The following is a 22,414-nucleotide window of genomic DNA, read 5'->3' on the forward strand; positions in this document are numbered from 1 at the left end:
TAGCAGGAAGTAGGTAAATTGAAAGGAAGACGTGTCCCTTCCTTTTAAGGACAGCAGTCAGAAGTTGTCAGTAGAAGTCTGTCATTTCATTCCCATCCGAGTGACCAGAACTTAATTAAATGGTTACCGTACCTAGCTGCAAGGGAGGCTAGGTAATGTGGTCTTTAGTTGGACAGAAATGTGTCCTCAGATAAAATTATATTATCATGACCAGGCATGGTGACACATACCTACAATTCCAAGATTGGAGGTTGAGGCAGGAGGATCACAAGTTCAGACTGTCCTTAGCAGCTTAGGGAGGCCCTGTCTCAAAATAAAAAGAGCTAACGATGTTGCTTAGTAGTACACCTATGGGTTCAATATCCAGTACCCCCAAAATTTATAGTAGTATGTGACAGATCAGGTGAGAACAAATCTTGTTCATAGTTTAGCACTGGGGACAGCAACAGTTAACAAAAGCTGGAGAAATCAAGACATTACCTCAAATAATGTTGGGATAAAATCATTGGAAGATTTATGGAAGCTTATTTTTTTCTACCAGGAAAGGACATTACAGTGTTTAGCTAAGCTTAATTAAGCTATTGTGGAACTAGGAAAGTATGTGTTTTATCCTCCTTGGAGGCCTCTGTCACTGGCTGCATGGCTGCCCTAGTCCCTCGGCCTTGATGGCAGAACTTGCTGGCATTTCATGTGGGAAGAGGAAAGAATCCAGGAGGAGGAGCTGCAGAGATTAATAAGATAAAATGGTTGGAGGAAATATCAAATATATTTCAGAACTCTGGAGCAAAGTGCCACCCTTCCCAATCAAAATCCCAAACAGAAGGAATGAAAATTAGAAGGATGGGGCTGGGGCTGTAGCTCAGTGTCTTTGTTCATTTACTGTATTCACCAAATCACTTCCTCCTTCTTAGCTGTAGCCCATTTGCCAAGAGCACTGGAGACAGCTCTTTTAGACAAGCTTCTTGTAGTGTTCTTATATCAAAACAGTAGTGTTTTGATAGGTCAGTGGAAAGGCTCAAACATCACATTTAAATTTGTTTGGTTCCCACATTATTTTCCCCAATTGAGCTTTGACTTCTCATTCTCAGAAGGCTAAATGCAGAGGAACAGGGACCCACTGCCTCGGGGTTCTCAGAAGTGCAAGCTAGCTGTGTAGACAAACAGATGTAATCTTGCCCCAAATATTGATGCAATAGGGGTATGGTGGTTTATGTGAACCTCTTATTTCTCTAAAATGTTTTTCTTCCTCTCTCCAGAGCTGAAACGAAAGCACACCACACTGTTTGGATAAGGTCATAACCAGATCAGCTTGGTCTTGCTGCTTCTGCTAATGGTCCTGTTGGAGAAGACAGATCAAATTTTAAATCCTCCCCCTCTCTTTTTACATTTATTTATTTGATTGTTTAGTTTTAGTTATACATGATAGGGAATTCCATTTTGACATAATTATACAAGCATGGCATATATTTTATTCTAATTAGGACCCCAGTCTGTGGATGTACACCATGGTGAGATTCACTGTGGTGTATATGTACATAGTAAAGTTACATCAGATTCATTCCACTGTCTTTCCTTTCCCTATTTCCCCTCCCTTTCCTTCATTCTCCTCTGTCTAATCCACTGAACTTCTATCCTTCCCATCCTCCCCCCTTATTGTGGTTTAGCTTCCATACATCAGAAAAAAATATTCAACCTTTGTTTTGGGGGGGATTGGCTTATTTTAATTAGCAAGACAGTCTCTAGATCCATCCATTTACTGGCAAATGTCATAAAGTCATGCTTCTTTATCGCTGAGTAATACTCCATTGGGTATACATACCACAATTTCTTTATCCATTCCTCCATTGAAGGGCACCTAAGCAGGCTCTATAACTTTCTAGAGTTCAAACAGATCAATTTCTTTCCTTTTTTTCCTATTTGCTGCCCTATTGTGATGTTGAGAAAGGACTTTAAACCTAAAAATGGGTAACTTAATCCCCTCCTTGAACTTCTTGTTGCCTGTTTAGTTTTGTGCCAAGGAAATAAATACCCCATTGTTCATGTCTTCTGAGTTGCTGGCAGAGCAAAGAGATGCACTGGGTAGTACCAGTCTCTTTGAATTGAGCATTTCTTCCTTCTCCCCAGAACCCTCTTATTTCTCTAAAATGTTTTTCTTCTTCTTCTCCTCTAAGAGAAGCCAGGGAAGAATCTCTCGGTTATGTCTGAACTTGGCACCTGTGAGTGTGAATGAATGTGTGTGCAGGAAAGTGTGTACGTGTGTGTGCATGCAGGTGCTAAGCAGTTATTGTTGCCCATGTTCTGACTTGTGGCAATCTGACCCTATGTTTACTTATGCCATTGTAAGGATTTCATTACTAACTATGATATTTTTATCAAATATGTGGCTAAAGATTTGGGGTGAAATTATTATCAGAGATTGTTGGGAGGCATAAGTTGGGGTAGTTTCATGACATCACATCTTATTTCACAAGAAAGTAGACCCACCCTATAGGGATAACCACAGATGTTCCCCATCCCAAATTATTTTCATAGCCAATGCCATGCTAGATCCAATGTTCCAAGAAACAGAGATGTTTCAGAGAACTTCTCAATAAGCTAAAGAGAAGAGGGGCTGAAAAAGAGGCCCTCAGAGGAGATGCAGGATCAGTTTATAGAACTGAGCAAAACCCAAGGAACAGCTAACTCTTCAACTTTTGGTGGATTATGGGCGAGTGAGGCTGTATTTGAACAACGACTGGCAGCACTAGGATTGGGGGTGAAAGAGTCCTCTGATTGTGAGGGAAGCATCTTCAATGCTTCTCTTCAGAGCTGTCTAGTTTAGGAAGGAGCAATTGGCTTTGGAGTGTCAAAAACTGAGTTCATACCATTTCCAACATAGGAGTAGCTCAGGTGCATGAAGTAACTAGACACTTTCTGGCAGAAGCACCGCAGCCCTCAGGGGTTCTTTGGTGGGTGGTTGAGAGAAAGGATCCAGTTCATGGCCTAGGAGAGGGCTGCTGGAAAAGGACAGCTGTAAATAGTAACTGGGGGCAGGGAAGGTGGGCAGGACCACATGATGGCCTCCAAGACAGTCACCTGGGAAAGGAGAAGCTCAGGGCACTGCGCTGACCGCTTCTTATTGCTCTGAGCTGGAAGTTCTGCCAGAAGTTCAAAAGAGAAGACAAGCGTATTCAACCTCTACCATAGCACAGGAATGGATAAAATCAGGTTCGTACCTAAGCTCATGATGATGGCATTTAATAATAATTATACCTGTTAGACGTTTTAAATAACAAGATATTTATGCTTCACCTGTGTTAAAAGGGATCTGAGCCAGCATGAATAAAAAGCCCAGCTATAGTACAGTGTAGCATACTATAACTAGAATAAAAAGACTTAGCAAAGAGAATAGGAAAAGACTGGGAAGGAAGATACCTTGTACCTGAAAACTTAAACAAGTACTGCAAATGAGAACAAAGCCTGAGGTCCCTGTCAGTCAAAGCAAAAATTAAAAACACAAATAGGTTGCCTGCTACTCATTGTCGATAAGAAAATCACACTAATTAAGATGACGGGAGGTTTCAAGGATGGCGGCCTAGAGGGTGGCTGCATTTCGTGTTGCTCCAGGACTCAGGATTCAAGAGAGGAGATATTGGGATGCTTGGGACCAACTCAAAGCAGCCGGGTGACTCTTACCCCCTGGGGGGGGGCATCCCGGATGGGACGGGGGTCCCGGAACACAGGAACCTTTGTGAAGTAGAACTGCCGGCGAGACGCCCCTCCCCCCGGCTGGTAGTCAGTAACTCGGAGAGCTGGGAGCGCCGTAAAGGGAGGCCCGTCGGCACAGCGCTGGGACTACGGAGCAGCCACTGGGGCTCCGGCGGCTGCCCAGGGGGAAGAGTGGGCAAGGAGAACTGTGTGGACTCAGGACACCGGGGCCTGCCCTGAGGAGGAGGAGAGGAGCGTGGCCACTTGGATTCGGAGAGACTGCACCAGAGCTGCAGGCAAGTTGCCAGAGGAGAAGCCGCGCGGCGAGCTGTTTGGAATCAGAACGACGCTTCTGAACACCGGGGCCTGCCCTGAGGACGAGGAGGAAGAGGAGCGGCTGCTTGGATTCAGGTGACTACACCGGAGCTACAGGCGGTGCCAGAGAAGGGGCTGCGTGGCGAGCTGTTTGGACTCTGACCACTTCTGACCCCGGGGCCTGCCCGGAGGAGTAGGGAGAAGGAGGAGAAGGAGCGCGGCGGGTCCTTTGGACTTGCCAGTGACTGCATTAGCGCTCCAGGCGGCTGCTCAGAGGAGAAGGCGAGTGGTGAGTTGTTTGGTCTTAAAGTGACAGCTCCTGAACACAGGGGGCTGCCTGGAGGAGAAGCGTGGTGGGACGCTTGGTCTTGAGTGGCCGCACCAAAGCTCCGGGCAGGTGCCCCAGAGGACCCGTGCAGCGGGGTCACGTGATTCAGAGCACTCAGAGGGACTGCTCCTGAACAACCCGGGGGTTATCTGGAGAAGGAGGACGAACGGGGAGGGTCACTTCGACTCGGAGTGATTGATTGCCCCGGGGCTACGGGTGGTCGGTGGGAGGAGGGAGGCACGAAGTGAGTTTCTTGGACTCCTAGTGACCGCACCGGCATACTGGGCGGCTGTCCTGGAGGAAGAGGCTGTGGCGGGTCTCTGGACTCAGAGCGATTGTTCGGGGCCACAGTGGGCTGCTCAGAGGAGGGGCCACGCAGCCAGGCGATTAGGTGCAGAACAGGGTCCCAGGATCTTAGGAGGCTTCTGGGTGGAAGAGCCGCACAGAGACAGGCTTAGGGGCGGAGCGAAGGTTCCAGGCCTATGGGCAAATTCTCTGAGGAGGGGCAGCCTAAGGAGATTCATCTGCGAAGGGTGAGGCTCCCAGGCCCAGGAGGTAGGGCCGGGCCCCTGGGAACTTTGCAGAGGAAGGCAGCCCAGCCCAGGCGGTAGCTGTAAATTGATGGGAACCTCTAGGAGTGAACTGACCAGCGAGACCTCCCCACCGGGTGAGTCTTCCCTGCCGGGTGAGGTTTCCCCCACAAAGACGGTAAAACCAGAGACACAGGTTCAAACAGGCCTTGCCTCAGCCCACAGCCTAGTTCCCCCTTTGGATGACCATTGGTCAACACAGTGGAGGCACCTCTGCCCACTAGCAGGGAATATACCCCACCTGAAGGCCACCACTCCTAGAGAGGCAGCTTCCTTGTGGAGCACCGCATTATCAACTTCCTCCAAGACTTCAGCCTACTGAAGGCTAAGAGGGGATATATAGAAATCTTCAGAGGACATTGTAAATCAACAGAGGAAATCTGCAATATCTCAGGCGGTCCACTGATATCTGAACAATATGAGAAACAAGGAAAGAAAATGCTGCAAACAAAATCTAGATGCTACATCATAAAACCCAATGACAACATGGCAGAAGAAATGACAGAAAAGGAGTTCAGAATGTACATAATTAAAATGATCAGAGAAGCAAACGATGAGATGAAAGAGCAAATGCAAGCATTGAATGATCGCACCAATCGACAGTTAAAAGAGCAAATACAGGAAGCAAAAGATCATTTCAATAAAGAGTTAGAGATATTGAAAAAAAACCAAACAGAAATCCTTGACATGAAGGAAACAATAAACCAAATTAAGAACTCCATAGAAAGCATATCCAATAGGATAGAACACCTGGAAGACAGAACCTCTGACATTGAAGACAAAATATTTAACCTTGAAAACAAAGTTGAACAAACAGAGAAGATGGTAAGAAATCATGAACAGAATCTACAAGAACTATGGGATATCATGAAAAGGCCAAATTTAAGAATTATTGGGATTGAGGAAGGTCTAGAGAAACAAGCCAAAGGAATGAACAACCTATTCAATGAAATAATATCAGAAAATTTCCCAAATCTGAAGAATGAAATGGAAAATCAAGTTCAAGAGGCATACAGGACTCCAAATACACAAAATTACAACAGACCCACACCAAGGCACATTATAATGAAAATACCTAACATACAAAATAAAGACAGAATTTTAAAGGCTGTGAGAGAAAAGAACCAAATTACATTCAGGGGGAAACCAATACGGATATCAGCAGATTTTTCAATCCAGACCCTAAAAGCTAGAAGGTCCTGGAACAACATTTTTCAAGCCCTCAAAGAAAATGGATGCCAACCAAAAATCTTATACCCAGCAAAAACTTACCTTCAAATTTGACGATGAATAAAATCCTTCCATGATAAACAAAAAGCTAAAAGAATTTACAAAAAGAAAGCCAGCATTACAGAACATTCTCAACAAAATATTCCATGAGGAAGAGATGAAAAACAAAGAAAGCAAATCAGCAAAGGGAGGAATTATCCTAAAGGGAATTGTCAAATAAAGGAGGAAACAAGTTGTGTCAAACAAATAAATAAACAAAATTTTAAAAATGAACCAAATGACCGGGAAACCAAATCATTTCTCTATAATAACCCTGAATGTTAATGGCCTGAATTCATCAATCAAAAGACATAGACTGGCAGACTGGATTAAAAAGAAAGATCCAACAATATGTTGCCTGCAAGAGACTCACCTCATAGAAAAAGATACCCATAGATTAAAGGTGAAAGGATGGGGAAAAACATACCATGCACATGGACTCAGCAAAAAAGCTGGAGTATCCATCCTCATTTCAGATAATGTGGACTTCAAGCCAAAGTTAGTCAGAAGGGATAAAGAAGGTCATTTCATACTGCTTAAGGGAAGCATAAATCAGCAAGATATAACAATCATAAACATCTATGCCCCAAACAGTGGCTCATCTATGTATGTCAAACAAATCCTTCTCAATTTCAGAAACCAAATAGACCACAACACAATAATACTAGGTGATTTTAACACGCCGCTCTCACCACTGGACAGATCTTCCAGACAAAAATTGAACAAAGAAACCATAGATCTCAACAACACAATCAATAATTTAGACTTAACGGACATTTATAGAATATACCATCCAACCAAGAGTGAATACACTTTCTTCTCAGCAGCACATGGATCCTTCTCTAAAATAGACCATATATTATGCCACAAAGCTAATGTTAGCAAATACAAGAAGATAGAGACACTAGCAAGTATTCTATCAGATCATAATGAATTGAAGTTAGAAATAAATGAAAGAGTAAAACAGAAACTATTCCAACATCTGGAGATTAAACAATATGCTATTATATGATGAATGGAGAACAGAAGATATTAGGAAGGAAATTAAAAAATTCTTAGAGGTAAATGAGAACAAAGAAACATCATATCAAATCTCTGGGACACTATGAAAGCAGTACTTAGAGGGGAAATTTATTTCATGGAGCGCATTTAATAAAAGAAGTAAAACTCAACAAATAAACAACCTAACACTACAGCTCAAAGCCTTAGAAAAAGAAGAACAGAACAGCACCAAAAGTAGTAGAAGACAGGAAATAGTTAAACTCAGAGCTGAAATCAATGAAATTGAAACAAAAGAAACAATACAAAAAATTGACAAAATAAATAGTTGGTTCTTCGAAAAAATAAACAAAATTGATAAACCTTTAGCCACACTAACAAAGAGAAGACGAGAGAAAACCCAAATCACTAAAATTCGGAATGAACAAGGAAATATCACAACAGACAGGATGGAAATACAAAACATAATTAGAAGCTATTTTGAAATCTATACTCCAACAAAATAGAAAATTTCGAAGACATCAACAGGTTTCTAGAGACATATGAATTGCCTAAACTGAATGAGGAGGACATAAACAATTTAAATAGACCAATTTCAAGTACTGAAATAGAAGAAGTCATCAAAAGCCTACCAACAAAGAAAAGTCCGGGACCAGATGGGTTCTCAGCCGAGTTCTACAAAAACCTTTAAGGAAGAGCTCATTCCAATACTTCTCAAAGTATTCCATAAAATAGAAGAGGAGGGAACCCTCCCAAACTCATTCTATGAAGCCAATATCACACTGATACCTAAACCAGACAGAGACTCATCAAGGAAAGAAAATTTCAGACCAATATCCTTAATGAACATCGACGCAAAAATTCTCAACAAAATTTTAGCAAATCGCATACAAAAACATATTAAAAAGATAGTACACCATGATCAAGTGGGTTTCATCCCAGGGATGCAAGGTTGGTTCAACATCAGGAAATCAATAAACGTAATTCACCATATTAATAGACTTAAAGTCAAGAATCACATGATTATTTTGATAGATGCAGAAAAAGCATTTGATAAAATACAGCACCCCTTCATGCTCAAAACACTAGAAAAAATAGGGATAGTGGGAACATTCCTTAACATTGTAAAGGCCATTTATGCTAAGCCCATGGCTAATATCATTCTAAATGGTGAAAAACTGAAAGCATTCCCCCTAAAAACTGGGAACAAGGCAGGGATGCCCTCTTTCACCACTTCTATTCAACATCGTTCTTGAGACTCTGGCCAGAGCAATTAGACAAACCAAAGAAATTAAAGGGATACGAATTGGAAAAGAAGAACTCAAACTATCCCTGTTCGCTGATGACATGATTATATATTTAGAGGAACCAGGAAATTCCACCAGAAAACTCTTAGAACTCATAAGTGATTTCAGTAAAGTAGCAGGTTACAAGATCAATGCCCATAAATCCAACGCATTTTTATACATAAGTGATGAATCTTCAGAAAGAGAAATTAGGAAAACTACCCCCATTCACAATAGCCTCGAAAAAAATAAATACTTGGGAATCAATCTCACAAAAGAGGTGAAAAGACCTCTACAATGAGAACTATACAACACTAAAGAAAGAAATTAAAGAACACCTTAGAAGATGGAAAGATCTACCATGTTCTTGGATAGGAAGAATTAATATTATCAAAATGGCCATACTACCTAAAGTGCTATACAAATTCAATGCAATTCCAATTAAAATCCCAATTGTGTACCTTACAGAAATAGAGCAAGCAATTATGAAATTCATCTGGAAGAATAAGAAACCCAGAATAGCTAAAGCAATCCTTAGCAGGAAGAGTGAAACAGGGGGTATTGCAATACCAGATCTTCAACTCTACTACAAAGCAATAGTAACAAAAACGGCATGGTATTGGTACCAAAATAGAAAGGTAGATCAATGGTACAGAATAGAGGACACGGACACAAACCCAAATAAATACAATTTTCTCATACTAGACAAAGGGGCCAAAAATATGCAATGGAGAAAAGATAGCCTCTTCAACAAATGGTGCTGGGAGAATTGGAAATCCATATGCAACAGAATGAAACTAAACCCATATCTCTCACCATGCACGAAACTAAACTCAAAATGGATTAAGGACCTCGGAATCAGACCAGAGACCCTGCAGATTATAGAAGAAAAAGTAGGTCCAAATCTTCACCTTGTTGGTCTAGGACCAGACTTCCTTAACAGGACTCCCATAGCACAAGAAATAAAAGCTAGAATCAACCACTGGGATAGATTCAAACTAAAAAGCTTTCTCTCAGCAAAGGAAACTATCAGCAATGCGAAGAAAGAGCCTACAGAGTGGGAGAATATCTTTGCCAATCATACTTCAGATAGAGCACTAATCTCCAGAATCTATAAAGAACTCAAAAAACTCTACTCCAAGAATTCAAACAGTCCAGTCAACAAATGGGCTAAGGAAATGAATAGACACTTCACAGAAGAAGATCTACAAGCAATCAACAAACATATGGAAAAATGTTCAACATCTCTAGTAATAAGAGAAATGCAAATCAAAACCACCCTACGATTCCATCTCACCCCAATTAGAATGGCGATTATCAAGAATACGAGCAACAACAGTTGTTGGCGAGGATGTGGGGAGAAAGGTACACTCATACACTGCTGGTGGGGCTGCAAATTAGTGCAGCCACTATGGAAAGCAGTGTGGAGATTCCTTAGAAAACTTGGAATGGAACCACCATTTGACCCAGCTATCCCACTCCTTGGCCTATACCCAAAGGACTTAAAATCGGCATACTACAGAAATACAGCCACATCAATGTTCATAGCTGCTCAATTCACAATAGCCAGACTGTGGAACCAACCTAGATGCCCTTCAATTGATGAGTGGATAAAGAAACTGTGGTATATATATACTATGGAATATTACTCAGCCATAAAGAATGATAAAATTATGACATTTGCAGGCAAATGGATGAAATTGGAGAATATCATGCTAAGTGAGATAAGCCGATCTCAAAAAGCCAAAGTACGAATGATATCGCTAATAAGTGGAGGTTGACACATAATGGGGGGGAGGGAAGGGTTAGAGTTAGGGTTAGGGAGGGGGGCAAGTATGGAGGAAGGAACTACTGTATAGAGGGTAAAGAGGGGTGGGAGTGGGTGGGGGGAAGGGAAAAATAACAGAATGAATCAAACAACACTGCTCTATGTAAATTTATGATTACACAAATGGTATGCCTTTACGCCATGTACAAACAGAGAAACAACATGTATCCCATTTGTTTACAATAAAAAAAAAAAAAAAAAAAAGAAAGATGACGATGCTAACTCTGGGAACAATTGACTTTGTTGTTTTTTGTCTAAAGGACATAAAGTATCAAGAAGGTAAAAGCAATGTAAAAAAATAAATTGGGTCTACTTCTCATTGATTTTTTTTTTTTTTTTTGCTACTAGTAGAACCCAGGACCTTGTGCATGCTAAGCATCTGCTCTACTGGTGAATTTCCTCTCTACCCAAGGCCCTCATTTGACCATTTCTTATAACTGCTTCCTTCCAAATCCATAATAAATATTCATTTTATGAAGGAAAGTTTAGGAGTGGGAAATATGTATATATGTATAAACATTCTTATATGTATGCAAATGTGCATGATATCAAGATGTAGCCCATAAATCTGGCTTCACCCAGAAATAAAGCTTGGAGGCCTTGAGGAATTAGTGGCAGGAATGTTCCTAGAACATCATCACGAGCTGACTTGGTCAGCAAGTTCTCTTTAACAGAAAGTAAGAATTTATTTTGACAAGTATAGATTCTGGCACAGATTTATGTGAAAGTTATCCACTACCTCTTTTTCTAGTTCTGTTTTCCTTAGAAATAATGCAATCTTTTTAAAAGTGTCAAGGTTTCTATATAGGTAAGGATTATGTCACAATAAGGTAAAACCTGGAGAGAACTTGCTTAAGTCATTATGGGATTTACTGTCTAGGTAACAAAACATACAAAGGAAAATATAATTTTAAATTATTTTAGCATTTTATGTTATATTATTATAGCATGAATGGAGCTCCATGGGAATGAGGAAAAATAAAATCTACCTATTATATGTTGGTTATCAAACCCATGGACTCATGTATGTTAGGCAAGCATTCTACTATTGGGCTATACCCTCAGTCCCCAGAAGTAGTATTTTTTTAAAAAAGTTTTCATTGTAATGATAGTATTGATACAATTTGGCATTAAAAATCTTACTAGTGCATTGTAATTATACATAATAGTGGGATTCCTTATTGCATATTTGTATATGCACAAAATATAACAATATAATTTGGTAAATTTCATTCCCCAGTACTTCCCCTTCCCTTCCTTCTTCCCTCTCCCTTCCCCTATTCTACCAGTGTCCTGCTTTCCCTGTTGTCTCACAAGAGTGGAGGCCTTGTCGATCAGGCAATTGTGTTGTATACAGCAGCATATATGGGGTATCTTCTGGGATTGCTCTTCTAGGCTTGGCAACTCTGTGTGTTTAAAAAGGTATGGGAATAATTGAGACTGAGACCCCCCTCATCGGTGTGGTATCCACAGTCTTTGTGTTATTTGTCTCTGTTCTTGCTGTAGGAGCAGATACCTATCATTGGGACTGGAAGGTCCCTGCTATCTATTCCTACTTGTGACCACTCATCAGTTTGGGTGTTTTCTCTCTCCTATTCTTTTTGTTAAAGTATTGTTGAAGTTCGAGCAGGGTTAAGTTGTGAGTGGGACGAGATTCTTTGTCTCTTGGCTAGGTTGTGGGTGTAGCTCAGCAGCAGAGTCTCTACTTTGTGTCCCAATAGATTCCCAACACCTCAAACGGGAAAAAAACAATAGCAACAATAGCATTGAACAATGTACAGCACTAAAATGCCTACTGTGATATCCACAACATTAATTACCACAAAATCATGAATGGCAGGGACAACAACAGCAACAACAAGGAGTAGCTGTGAACTAGAACCAGCATTAAAGTAAACAGCAGGTGTCATCTACACCATGCACAGAACTATCTACTACAACAACAGGAATGGTGTGGGCAGAAATTATATAAGCTAGATAGTTATGATAGATAGTAAAAATACAGTTCACTAAAAGAAAAGGAAATTGGGGTAAGAAGGTAAAAGAAAATTTAAAATATTCAAAATGTGAACAGAGAGAAAACACAAGAGAGGTAGCAGTGAAGGCTCTAAAGAAGGAGGAGAAAAAATAAAGAAACAAAATAAAGAGAGAACAAGAGAATTTGGCTTTTAGAAAGGGAAGAGAGAACAAGTAACAAGAGAAACAAATAAAAAAAAAAAAAAAACTAGAAAAATCCCTAACCCAAAAACAAAGTAAAATAACAAATACTAAAAAAGGAAAACATGATGAAAATGAAAAAAGAGAAATGAGTGTAGATACATATCCATATCCACAAACCAATTAGCTAATGCAGGAAGAATACCAACAACAAAAAAATTCTTAACAAAACAATTTTCTCAGCCAAGGTGGTCAAAATTGTCAACAAGGATGGATATTCACTGCCTATGCCAGACTGCCCTTCTGTCCATTTCTTCCTGAGTTGTGTACATCTTAAAGAGGGCAGGGGCTGAGGGATTTATACCTTTCCTTTTTTTGTGTCCCTCACCAAGCTGCCAGCTGAATTTGCCTGAAATGGAAACTGGCTGAAATAGTTTCCCTTCACACTATTTTAAGGTAGGATGGAATGTGTCCAGACCGACTAGACTGATGCACTTCCAAGGCAGGGCTGATGCAGAGTTCTAAGTGGGAAGTTCCAGTGGCTATGGTTTAGTTCTGATCTGAACTTTGGAACTTTGGTGCTCTAAGGGGCCAGCAGATGCCATTTCTGCTGAGTGTCTAGATCTCAGGGACCTGCCAAGAATTCCACTCATCTCACATACTCTCCTGCCCAAGAATATGGCCTTCCCAGGCTCAGTCCCTGAGGGTAACCATGCCCACCTATTGAGCTTCCTGTAGCTAGTCACATGAGCCACCAGATCAAAGGGAAATTGAGTTGCACTTACCTCAGTATCCCTGACCCAAGTCACTGGAGGTCTGAGGATTTCCCAAAGAGGGGGACCTGAACTCAGGATAAGTGGGGTCCTTGGCATATGTAACGGAAAAGAATTTTAGCATTCACCAAAGACAAAGTTTTATTTAGGAAAACATACATTCAAGGAAAAATGTGGGCTCTTTCGGGGAAGAAAAATTTTGTGGGGAAAAGAAGTACATATTCAGCAGAGGGTGCTGGCCATCTTGAGAATGAGAAGTTTGGGGGTAAAATGAGGAATACACATTCAAAGGAAAAAGTATGCCCTCTCCTGAGGGAGAAACAGCAGCCCCTTCATGTGGGGTGTTAAATATTTAGAGGGACAGTTGCTAAGTCCTGGACTAGAGGTGGCGCAGGGTAGTTACATGATTTGGCATCAGTTTTTCCAGAGGTTGTGCATTGCCTTCATGTTACTTTTTGCAGGCAAGGACAGGGGTCAAGGGTATGGGCCAGGGGCACAGGCTAAGGGCATGAGCCGGGTTGCTCAGGGATCTGTTTCATGGGTGTTTCCTGCATTCCAATGGCTCATGAGGACTTCTCTTTTGAAACTCAGTCTGTCTATCCATTTCTGTGTCCCCTAAGTCCTATCTCATTCTCTGTACCTGCTTAAATTGAATTTTGCTGGGAACACCCTAAGCTCCATGTTATGATCTTCCAAGTTCCCAGCAGGAAGATCCAGTATGAGCTTCTCAGGATGATTCCATGCCTTATCTCTTTGCTTATAAGTAAAGAAACACAAAAGACTTTTCAAACTCCAGTTTTCTGTGCAGCTTCTGATTTAGCTAAGTTCAGACTACTTCTCTTTAGGTTTTTCTGTGTCAAATTTGTTCATTGTGTTTCTGTTCCCTCTCTTCTGCAGTGAACTGGCACACTGCCGCTACCAGCTTAACTCCGTTACTTTCTTTCTTTTTTCTTTTCTTTTTTTTTTTTTTTTTTTTTGGTACCAGGGATTGACCCCGGGGTGCTTAACCACTGAGTCACATCCCCAGCTCTTTTTATTTTTAATTTCGAGAAAGGGTTTCGCTAAATTATTTAAGGCCTTGCTAAATTGCTGAGGCTGGTTTTGAGCTTGAAATCCTCCTGCATCCACCTCCCAAGTCCCTGGGATTATAGGCATGTGCTACCACACCTGGCTTCCAATGTACTTTCTTGTCCCTTTTTCAAAGTCCATGAATTTCTGGGTCATTATGGATCTCTGACCATCTAATATTGAATTTCAGTGAATTCCTTCTGTTACCCACTTTGCTAAGCAGTACTGTTACCGCTGGTTAACGGCGACCATTTATTTCCCTAGATGTGAAGATTGAACACCTGGGAAACACAGAAGCAAGTGTAGAAAACAGGTTTTATTTAAAGAATAGTAACACAGGCTTCTCTGTAGAGAAGGAGGTCCAGAGCTGGGTGTCCGTGGGAGGAGTGAATCTTGTCCTTTTTATAATTTCCAGGTTTCTTACTTCTCCTGTCCTCTCCCTTTATCCCACCCATGCAGTGAAAAGGCAGGAGAGGGGTGAGTCAGGGGGATCCACCCAGGGAATACTCACTAATAATTCCCTGCTGGGAGGGACAATCTCCCTGGAGGAGGTGACTTTTTGGTTATGGGTAAGAGGAGGGGGAAGTGTCCTGAAGGTGCTAACATTCCATTTCCCTTTGGACCAACTTCCATCCTCCCGACCCGACCTGGTTCATCTATCTATAATACCTGCCTAACCTTTGTTCTCGCTTCAGTACTCCTGCTGCTTGACTTTGGAGCCATGGAGCAACTGAGAAGTGCACCCTTCCTCGAATATCTGTCATTACCACATTTCCTAAGCACCTTATCGAACTTTGGTGTTCAAGATCCAAAAGTGGAAAATGTTCCCAGCAGGGAGATATTTGAAAAATCCCAAGAAGCCTTAGGCCCATGTCAAAAACAGAAGGACAGGGAAAAGGCCGTGAGTCAGGGCACCAGGGAGTAGAGAAGAGGACACCAAAGCTTCACGCAGAGGTGGGTCAGGAGGAAGCAAAATGGGCCAGTGCCTGGGAGAGAAAAGAGGGAAGGAAGGGGGACTGGGAGAGCCAGCCCAGGACCCAGAAGTGTCCAGCAGAAGCAGAGTCCCGATCCTGGCTTCTCTACAAGCCGGCAGTTCCCTGCGGTTATTCAAAGTGTGATTCATTTTCCACGATGTGCACCAACAGATCCTCTTTCACTGATTCTGTTGCCATCAGCCCCGGGAGCCCTAGGAGAGCCTCCACACCACCAGCAGACACTCCAGCTCACAGAGGGCGTTGCACTGACCTCACACATCCTTCTGGTGCAAGCAAGCAAAGCTTCTCGTCCAAAGTTCATGTAGACTTGGGTGTCTCTCAAAGTGGCTGAGTTGATACAGCAGACTTACCATAGTGACCTCAGGGAGGGCATTTGACACTCTGAATAATTTGACTTTTTAAAACAGGGACTATATGTTAGGTAAACATTTAATAACATTCCAGTCTTATTTTTATTATTTTGTAATAGTAAAATGATAGAGAAATATTAGACAGTTGCCTCTCACTTGCCCTTTGATACTGACTATGGCAAAGCTCTCGACTATTCATCGCCCAAGGCCTTGGTTGGCTAATGCTTCCTCCTCCAGCTCCTGGCTCTTCCAGGCTGAGTGCCAGTGCTGTAAAAACACCAAGGAAACAAGCAAGTGGCAATAACCCTGGGCCTCCCCAGCAATGACTCTGGGCCTCCTCGGACTTCATGGGCACCTGCTGGTGGCACTGTAAGAGTTCCTGGGTCTCCCTGGCCACTTTGTCCCTCCTTTCTCCCCAGGGTCCTGGAGTCCCCCTCCACTGTGGTGCACATCACTCTGTCCCTGTTGTTTAAATGTTGGCCTCCCTGGATCCATGAAGGCAGAGGTTGTGTCTCATGCATTTCAAAGCCCTTAGCACTTGACCTAGTGAAGCCAGCATTGAGGACAGGCGATTAATGTAGAATAAGAAATCAGGTCCAGTTGAGGAATGGAGGCCATTGGAGTCTGGGAAGTTGGAGACCGCTCCTGGGAGATTGGAATGTCAGTGTCTCCAGTGCCCTTTTGATCACCAAGATTACCTGCCTAACTACCCATCCCACAATGCAGCAGGAAGGGAATTACTATTTAATGTCCCCTGGGTCCCTACCTGAATTTCCATTTGGCCCTTCTCCTGCCATCTGCGTCTCACCTTTTTTGCCATGTCAATGGCAACTCCTGGGACTGGTCACATAGGCAGGAAGGAAAAAGATAAGGTGGGGGATAGAACAGAACAAAGAAGACCCTAATCTATAAAATATGCAGGGTACGCTCACTTCTTGGGATTCTAGAACATCAGTCATGGCCCCCTTCTCCCTCCCAGGAGAAGTCTGTTACTACTTTTAAATAAAACCTGCTTAATATCTGCTTGCCTTGGTCTGCTTCTCTGGTTGTTATACTTCAACACCTGAGGAAGCAGAACTTGTCACCGGTAAACGGCAGTATCACTAGGGCCTGGCACTTAGTGAGACTTCATGAATGTTTGAATGAATTTATGTGTGAATATCTGGGATTTTATCCTGGCCTCACCTCCTCTTTTCCTCAATACTATGGAATCTTCTCATTTGACCAGCTCAGACTCAGTATCTACACAATTGGTTCTCAAATGTTTTTTCAGGACTCCTTTTAGCCCTTAAAAGTTTTGAAAATTCCAAAAACATTTTGATACTTGGGTTATATCTTATCCATTATGATTTCATTAGAAATTAAAACTAGAGATATTTTAAACTTGTATTAATTTGTTCATTTAACAATGATTATTACAAACTCAGTACATGTAAACACAACATTTTTAATTAAAAAAAAAAACAACTATTCTAAAACAAAGCAAAAAAAATTTACTGAGAAATGAGGCAATGTGTCACATGTTTGCAAGTCTCCTTAATGTCTGGCTTCATAGATGAGAGTTGGATCCCCTGCCTGCTTCTGCATTCAATCTGTTGCAATAGTTGCTTTGGTTGGCATAAGTGAAGAAAATATGGCCTTGAACAGATATGTTATTGGGTGAGAGAGGACCTCACAGCTCCCTGAAAGAGTCACAGGAAACCCCAAGGCTCTTCAGAGCACACCTTTGAGAACCATTGCCCAATGCCTCATTTCTGGTTCTAGCACCTCTGCCTGTCCTGAGGATCTACCTCAACTTAAAACCCCAGGCTTCCTGCTGCTAACAACAATAAAATGAAGATTACTCGCATGTCCTTATAATTCCTTGCTTATGCACCTTCACAGCTTTCAAAGAACTTTCCATAGAATGCCTCCTAACAGCCTGTCAGACACTTCTGAAGATTCCACCTTACCCACTATAAGAAAGTTCCCTAGGAATCATGACAATTAGAGCACAGGACCACCTCTCCCAGTCAACTTTCCTAGAGACACCTCTTTGCCCCAACGCCCAGCCTTTATTCTCCCCCCCAGAATTAGGAGAAATCATATATATCATGTCATTCCTATGCTTTGAGCCTTCAGTGGCCACTTCAGAGACCCTCAGACAATGTTCGGTTCCGTGTCATGCCCAAAGAGGCCCTTGCTGACCTTCCCTGCTTACACAGCATTCTTGTCCTCCTGACCACTCTGCTCCTCTCCATCTCTGCTTCAGCCACACTGCTTCATCTTCAGTAAACGCTGCCCTGTCTCCACTGGGCCTTGGCACATGCCACCCCTCCCTTCCTAGAAGTATACCCTCTCTTCCTTTCCCTTTCAAGAGGCTAAATCCTCCTCATTTCTCAGTTCTCAACTTGGATATCACTTTTGTGCATACCCTCATGGATCCTCCAAGTCTAGATCCACCAGAAGTAACAGCACCCCAGGTCTTTGTCAGATTGCCCATGGAGTATTTTTTCCAATCATGGGCATCAAATTGATCAGGTCTGGAAACAGGCAACCAGCATGGTGAGCACTCTGAAATGGATTTTAAGATATGCCAGGCACTGAGCCAGAGTCTTCATGAATAGTAGCCCACATAATGCTCACACAGTCCTATTGGATCAAGTAGGTACAGATGAGGAAACTGACATCAAAGAAGTTGGGAAACTCGGTCCCACTATCAAGTTCCCTCAAATGGTAAATGGTAGTGTGGGGGTTGAAGCCAAATCTGTGCAAATTCAGAGCTCACATCTTCAATTTCTGCATAACATCACCTCTGAAAACCATGTTATGATGACTGCCATTGTAATAAAACAGAACGTTTTTAACCTGGAGAACAGATTATCATGGAGAAACATGGTCACTACATTCTTTCCATCTCTTGCAAGGTTGTTACTTCAGACAGTAGATGGGAAGTGAATGGATCCATAAAAGAAAGTCCTAACAAGAAGAAGGTGAGCTCCTGAGGGAAACGGCCCAAGTCATCTCTGTCTGCCAGTCCAATGTCAGGCACAGCAGATAGGGCTCCATAATTAGAAGAAAGTAGCTGCCCACAGCAGAATGTGTTCCCTCATGAGACTAAAATTCTCATTGACACTCGTCAGGGTAGAGCTGCTCGGACACCTGACAGAGCCCCACAGGAAGCAAGGGGATTCTGCCTATTCTGCACTCTTGAACTGTATGACCCCCAAAGCTCCTGGCCACCCAGGATTCTGTAATTACTGAATAGAGTCTGTGACTCAACTTTGACAGGTCACAGACCATCTGGCACTTATGAGTGCATTGAGTTTCAGGAAGTGGAGACCACAGGAAAGTGGGAATTCTGAGCCGCAGGACCAAAGCTTTCCTACTTCCAGCCACAGAGGAGTCAGAAATTGTTTGTGATAACCCTGGGGAGCTAGGAAACTCCCAAATTCCTCCAAAACTGTAGTGGAACTACAGAAGTCTCAGTCGTCTGTAGAGAGAGGCTCTGCCTGTGGGTCATGGGATGTGAAGGAGAGGAACAAATGAGTCTCTGAATCCAATGGCCCCACAATGTTAACTGTGGCCTGACCACTGTCCCCACACAGTCTCCTCCACACTGTGCTGTGTGTAGGAGGGAAGCACCCAGAGCTGCCCCCTCTGGCCAGCACAGTGAGTCCCCACAGCACACAGCCAGAAGCAAGTGCATCTGTCCAGCTCCCAGGGCCCCACACAGGGTGGATGATTCACAGAGGTGATGACATTTTCCATCAACACCTCTGTTATGAGACCTTCACATCTCACTTTGCAAGGATTCGTGCACCCTCAAATCACAGAGGCTGCTGAGGATGAGTCATCTAGTAAGGAGGCACCACAGCTGGGTTGCATCCTCAGTCACCACACACGCATGCACACGTGCATGCACACATACACACACACACACAACACAACACACAGGCAGCTCCAGTAAGTGGGGCAAACCTAATTGCCATGCAACTTTTAAAGGAAGGAGTGAACTGAATAAAACTTGTACCCTGATCTATACAGCCTAGTAGCCTCTGTGTGGTCCAACTTCATTGTCACCCACAGTCTTTGACTCTGTCTGCCATAGGCTTCCCTGCCATCTTTCCACTTGCTTCTCTGAGCTTAGAGATCAAACCTCCCCAGCTTGGGTGCACAGCTAGAGCCCTGCAGAAGCTTCCCAGGCTGCCTCTCCCCTGAAACCCCACCACACCCTTCATTCTCACCCTCTTCTCAGGGATCTGATCTTGAAGTTTCCTGCCCCTAAAGAGTCAGGGATCAGGGGTTCCTGCAGAGAGTCAGATTCCAGGTCCCTGCCAGATCACTCTCTCTAATCCCTACCCACGCTGAGGAGCTCACCCTGGTCACGCTCTATACCAATGATGACTTCTAGTGCTCCATTTGGGGTCATGCTCACACCTGTGAGGGCCACATCCTGTCATCACATCATCTTCATCTAGATGAGGAAACCCAATCCCAATGTTAAACTGCTGCTGAGGAATCTTGTGAGGTGAACTCTGCAAGTCCATATACATCTCTGCTTCTTCGTACCTGCAAGTGCCACTTTTACTGCATGACATCACCTTGTCACCAACTTTAGGTGCATATTAATTAAGCCTTGGGGAAAAAATGAAAGACACATAGTTCAGATAAAGTATGATAGTTTATTTTTTCTTTTATTTATTTATTTATTTATTTTGGTCCTGAGGACTTAACCCAGGGGCACTTTACCACTGAACCACATTCCCAGCCCTTTTTATTTTTTGAGACAGGGCCTCACTAAGTTGCTGAGGCTGGTCTTAAATTTGCAATCCTTCTATTTCAGCCTCTCAAGGTTGGGATTACAGGAGTGTGTCACCCCTGTGCTGCTTAAAGTATGATAACTAACTATGAAAAACCCAACAAATGATTTTCCCACGCAGAAAGGAATGATCTTCCACTCTTTCCAGAAGGGTAAAAACTTCCACCTTCCAGCAGAAAAACAGTGGCTGCTGAGTCAGTGTCAGGAACTTGAACTTAAAACGTGGGTTCCCCTTGTTTTCTGTGCAAAACCACTTTCATGAGCAGTCTTTCTAACAACATTTTTCCACTGAACTCAGTGACAAGTTCTTTTAAAAAAAAAATCCTTAGGCAGAAAAGGTAGAAAACTGGAGTTGAGTGTTGATATACATACAGAATTCCCAGGATGCAGTCTGCTCACACAGGTGGATGCTGCCCTGCAGCCATCGTGAAAGGAAGGCACCTATTCCAGGGTCTCATCACAGCTGTGTCCTCCTTCAACCTCACTTCATGGAACCTTCTGGGATCTCAAGGGTGACTGTGCCAGGTGCCCCCTCTGGTGGATGACTGACCTCTGTCTTAGGGCCATGTTCTAACACAGGCAAGTCACAAACGGACACTGAGATTTTTACCTGGAGAAATAGGGAAAAAAGGCACAGCCTGGCCTACGCAGAAGAGGGTTAAGAAAAGGCAGAGTTGAAGAGCAGTAGCCTCTGCTTTCTTCCTAGGTGGGGAATCTGTGGCAGCCTGGGGGAGGAACAGGGGAGGTCAGAGCATGGGGATGACCATCAGTCCTGTCTGGGAAGCTTTCTCTTTCTGCTCGTCTTGTGGGGCACGTAGAAAGGGGCCGTGAGGGAACAGGGAAACAGGTTAGAAGAGGGGCATGAGGGGAAGGGGAGGGTGATGTGCAGGTAGAGCAGAAGCAGGGCTGGGTTAAGAGGTGGATCTCAGGGAGCAGGTGGTGGCCGGGGAGGGTGTCCTGACTCTAAGTGGAAGAGAGGATGAGAGGGCAGTGGGAGGAGCTGAGGCTGCTGGAATCCATTGTGGTTTTGAGCTAATTTCCACCAAAAGCACCTCAAAGGGCCGACATGGATTAGGGTGGGAAGCAAGGTTGGTGTTATGGTTGGGATCTGAGGTGTCCCCAAAGCTCCTGTGTTGAGGTAGGAATGTTCAGAGGTGGAAAGACTGAAGTATGAGAGATGTGACCTAATCAGTCCGTCCTCCTTTGGATGGGTTGGGGGGTAACTGTAGGCAAGTGGGGCATGCCTGGAGGAGGTGGCTCACTGGGGTGTGCCCTGCCAAGGTTCACCTTCTCTGAGGCCCCTTCCATTCCCCTCCTTTCTGCTTCTTGGCTGCCAGGAACAGAGAAGACCTCCTCCCCCATACCCTTCCACCTTGACTTCCTGCCTCCCCTTGAGCCCAGGACAATGCAGTGGGTCCACCAGGGACTTAATCTCTGAAACTCTAAGCCAAAATAAACTTTTCTCCCCTGGGTCGTTCTGGTCAGGATTTTGTTGACAGTGACAAAAAGCTAACACAGCCAGGAACCGAGACTGAGAGGTGCTGCCTCCCTACCAGGCTCAGCCAGTGGGCTCCTTCAAGGTGTCCCCTTGAACTGTCTGCTCATTAGTGGAGGAGGGCACCTCCCCTCCTCACCCCGATAGCCAGGGTAAGGATAATAACAAGAGGAGCCCCTGCCTCAGATCTTAAGGGACAGGGTCTCCATCCACATCAAAGTCTCCAGTATTGAGTGTTCCTTTGTTGCTGAAAGGTCAGTCCTTGTCCCTGATGCTAATCCAATAATGAGGACATGGTTTTGAGAAAAAGGAAAAGAAGGTTTATTGCTTTGCTAGCAAAGGAGAAACATAGGGGACTCCTATCCCAAAGACTGCGATTCTGCCCATCAGTTGGAACCAGATCTTTTATAAAGGTGATTCAGAGGGAATAAGATTGGAGAGGAGAGATTGGGAATGAGAAGATCAGGGAAAAG

At 43.4% G+C, this 22,414-nt stretch overlaps 1 protein-coding gene across 2 annotated transcripts in view; it reads right to left on the reverse strand.

The window, feature by feature from the left end:
* Positions 1–552: 552 nt before the first annotated feature.
* LOC306659736 (uncharacterized protein) overlaps positions 553–22,414 on the reverse strand; it is a 143,022-nt gene continuing 121,160 nt past the window's right edge. For both annotated transcript variants that reach the window (XR_013763404.1, XM_079137460.1), the window contains one exon: positions 553–721. Coding sequence is in view for 1 of the 2 variants with exons in the window: in XM_079137460.1 (XP_078993586.1) it covers positions 649–721 (73 nt within the window). In the remaining variant the exon portion in view is untranslated. The remainder of the gene's footprint in view (positions 722–22,414) is intronic.

This window comes from Sciurus vulgaris (genome assembly GCF_902686455.1).
Source record: "Sciurus vulgaris genome assembly, chromosome: 4".
Classification (NCBI taxonomy): domain Eukaryota; kingdom Metazoa; phylum Chordata; class Mammalia; order Rodentia; family Sciuridae; genus Sciurus; species Sciurus vulgaris.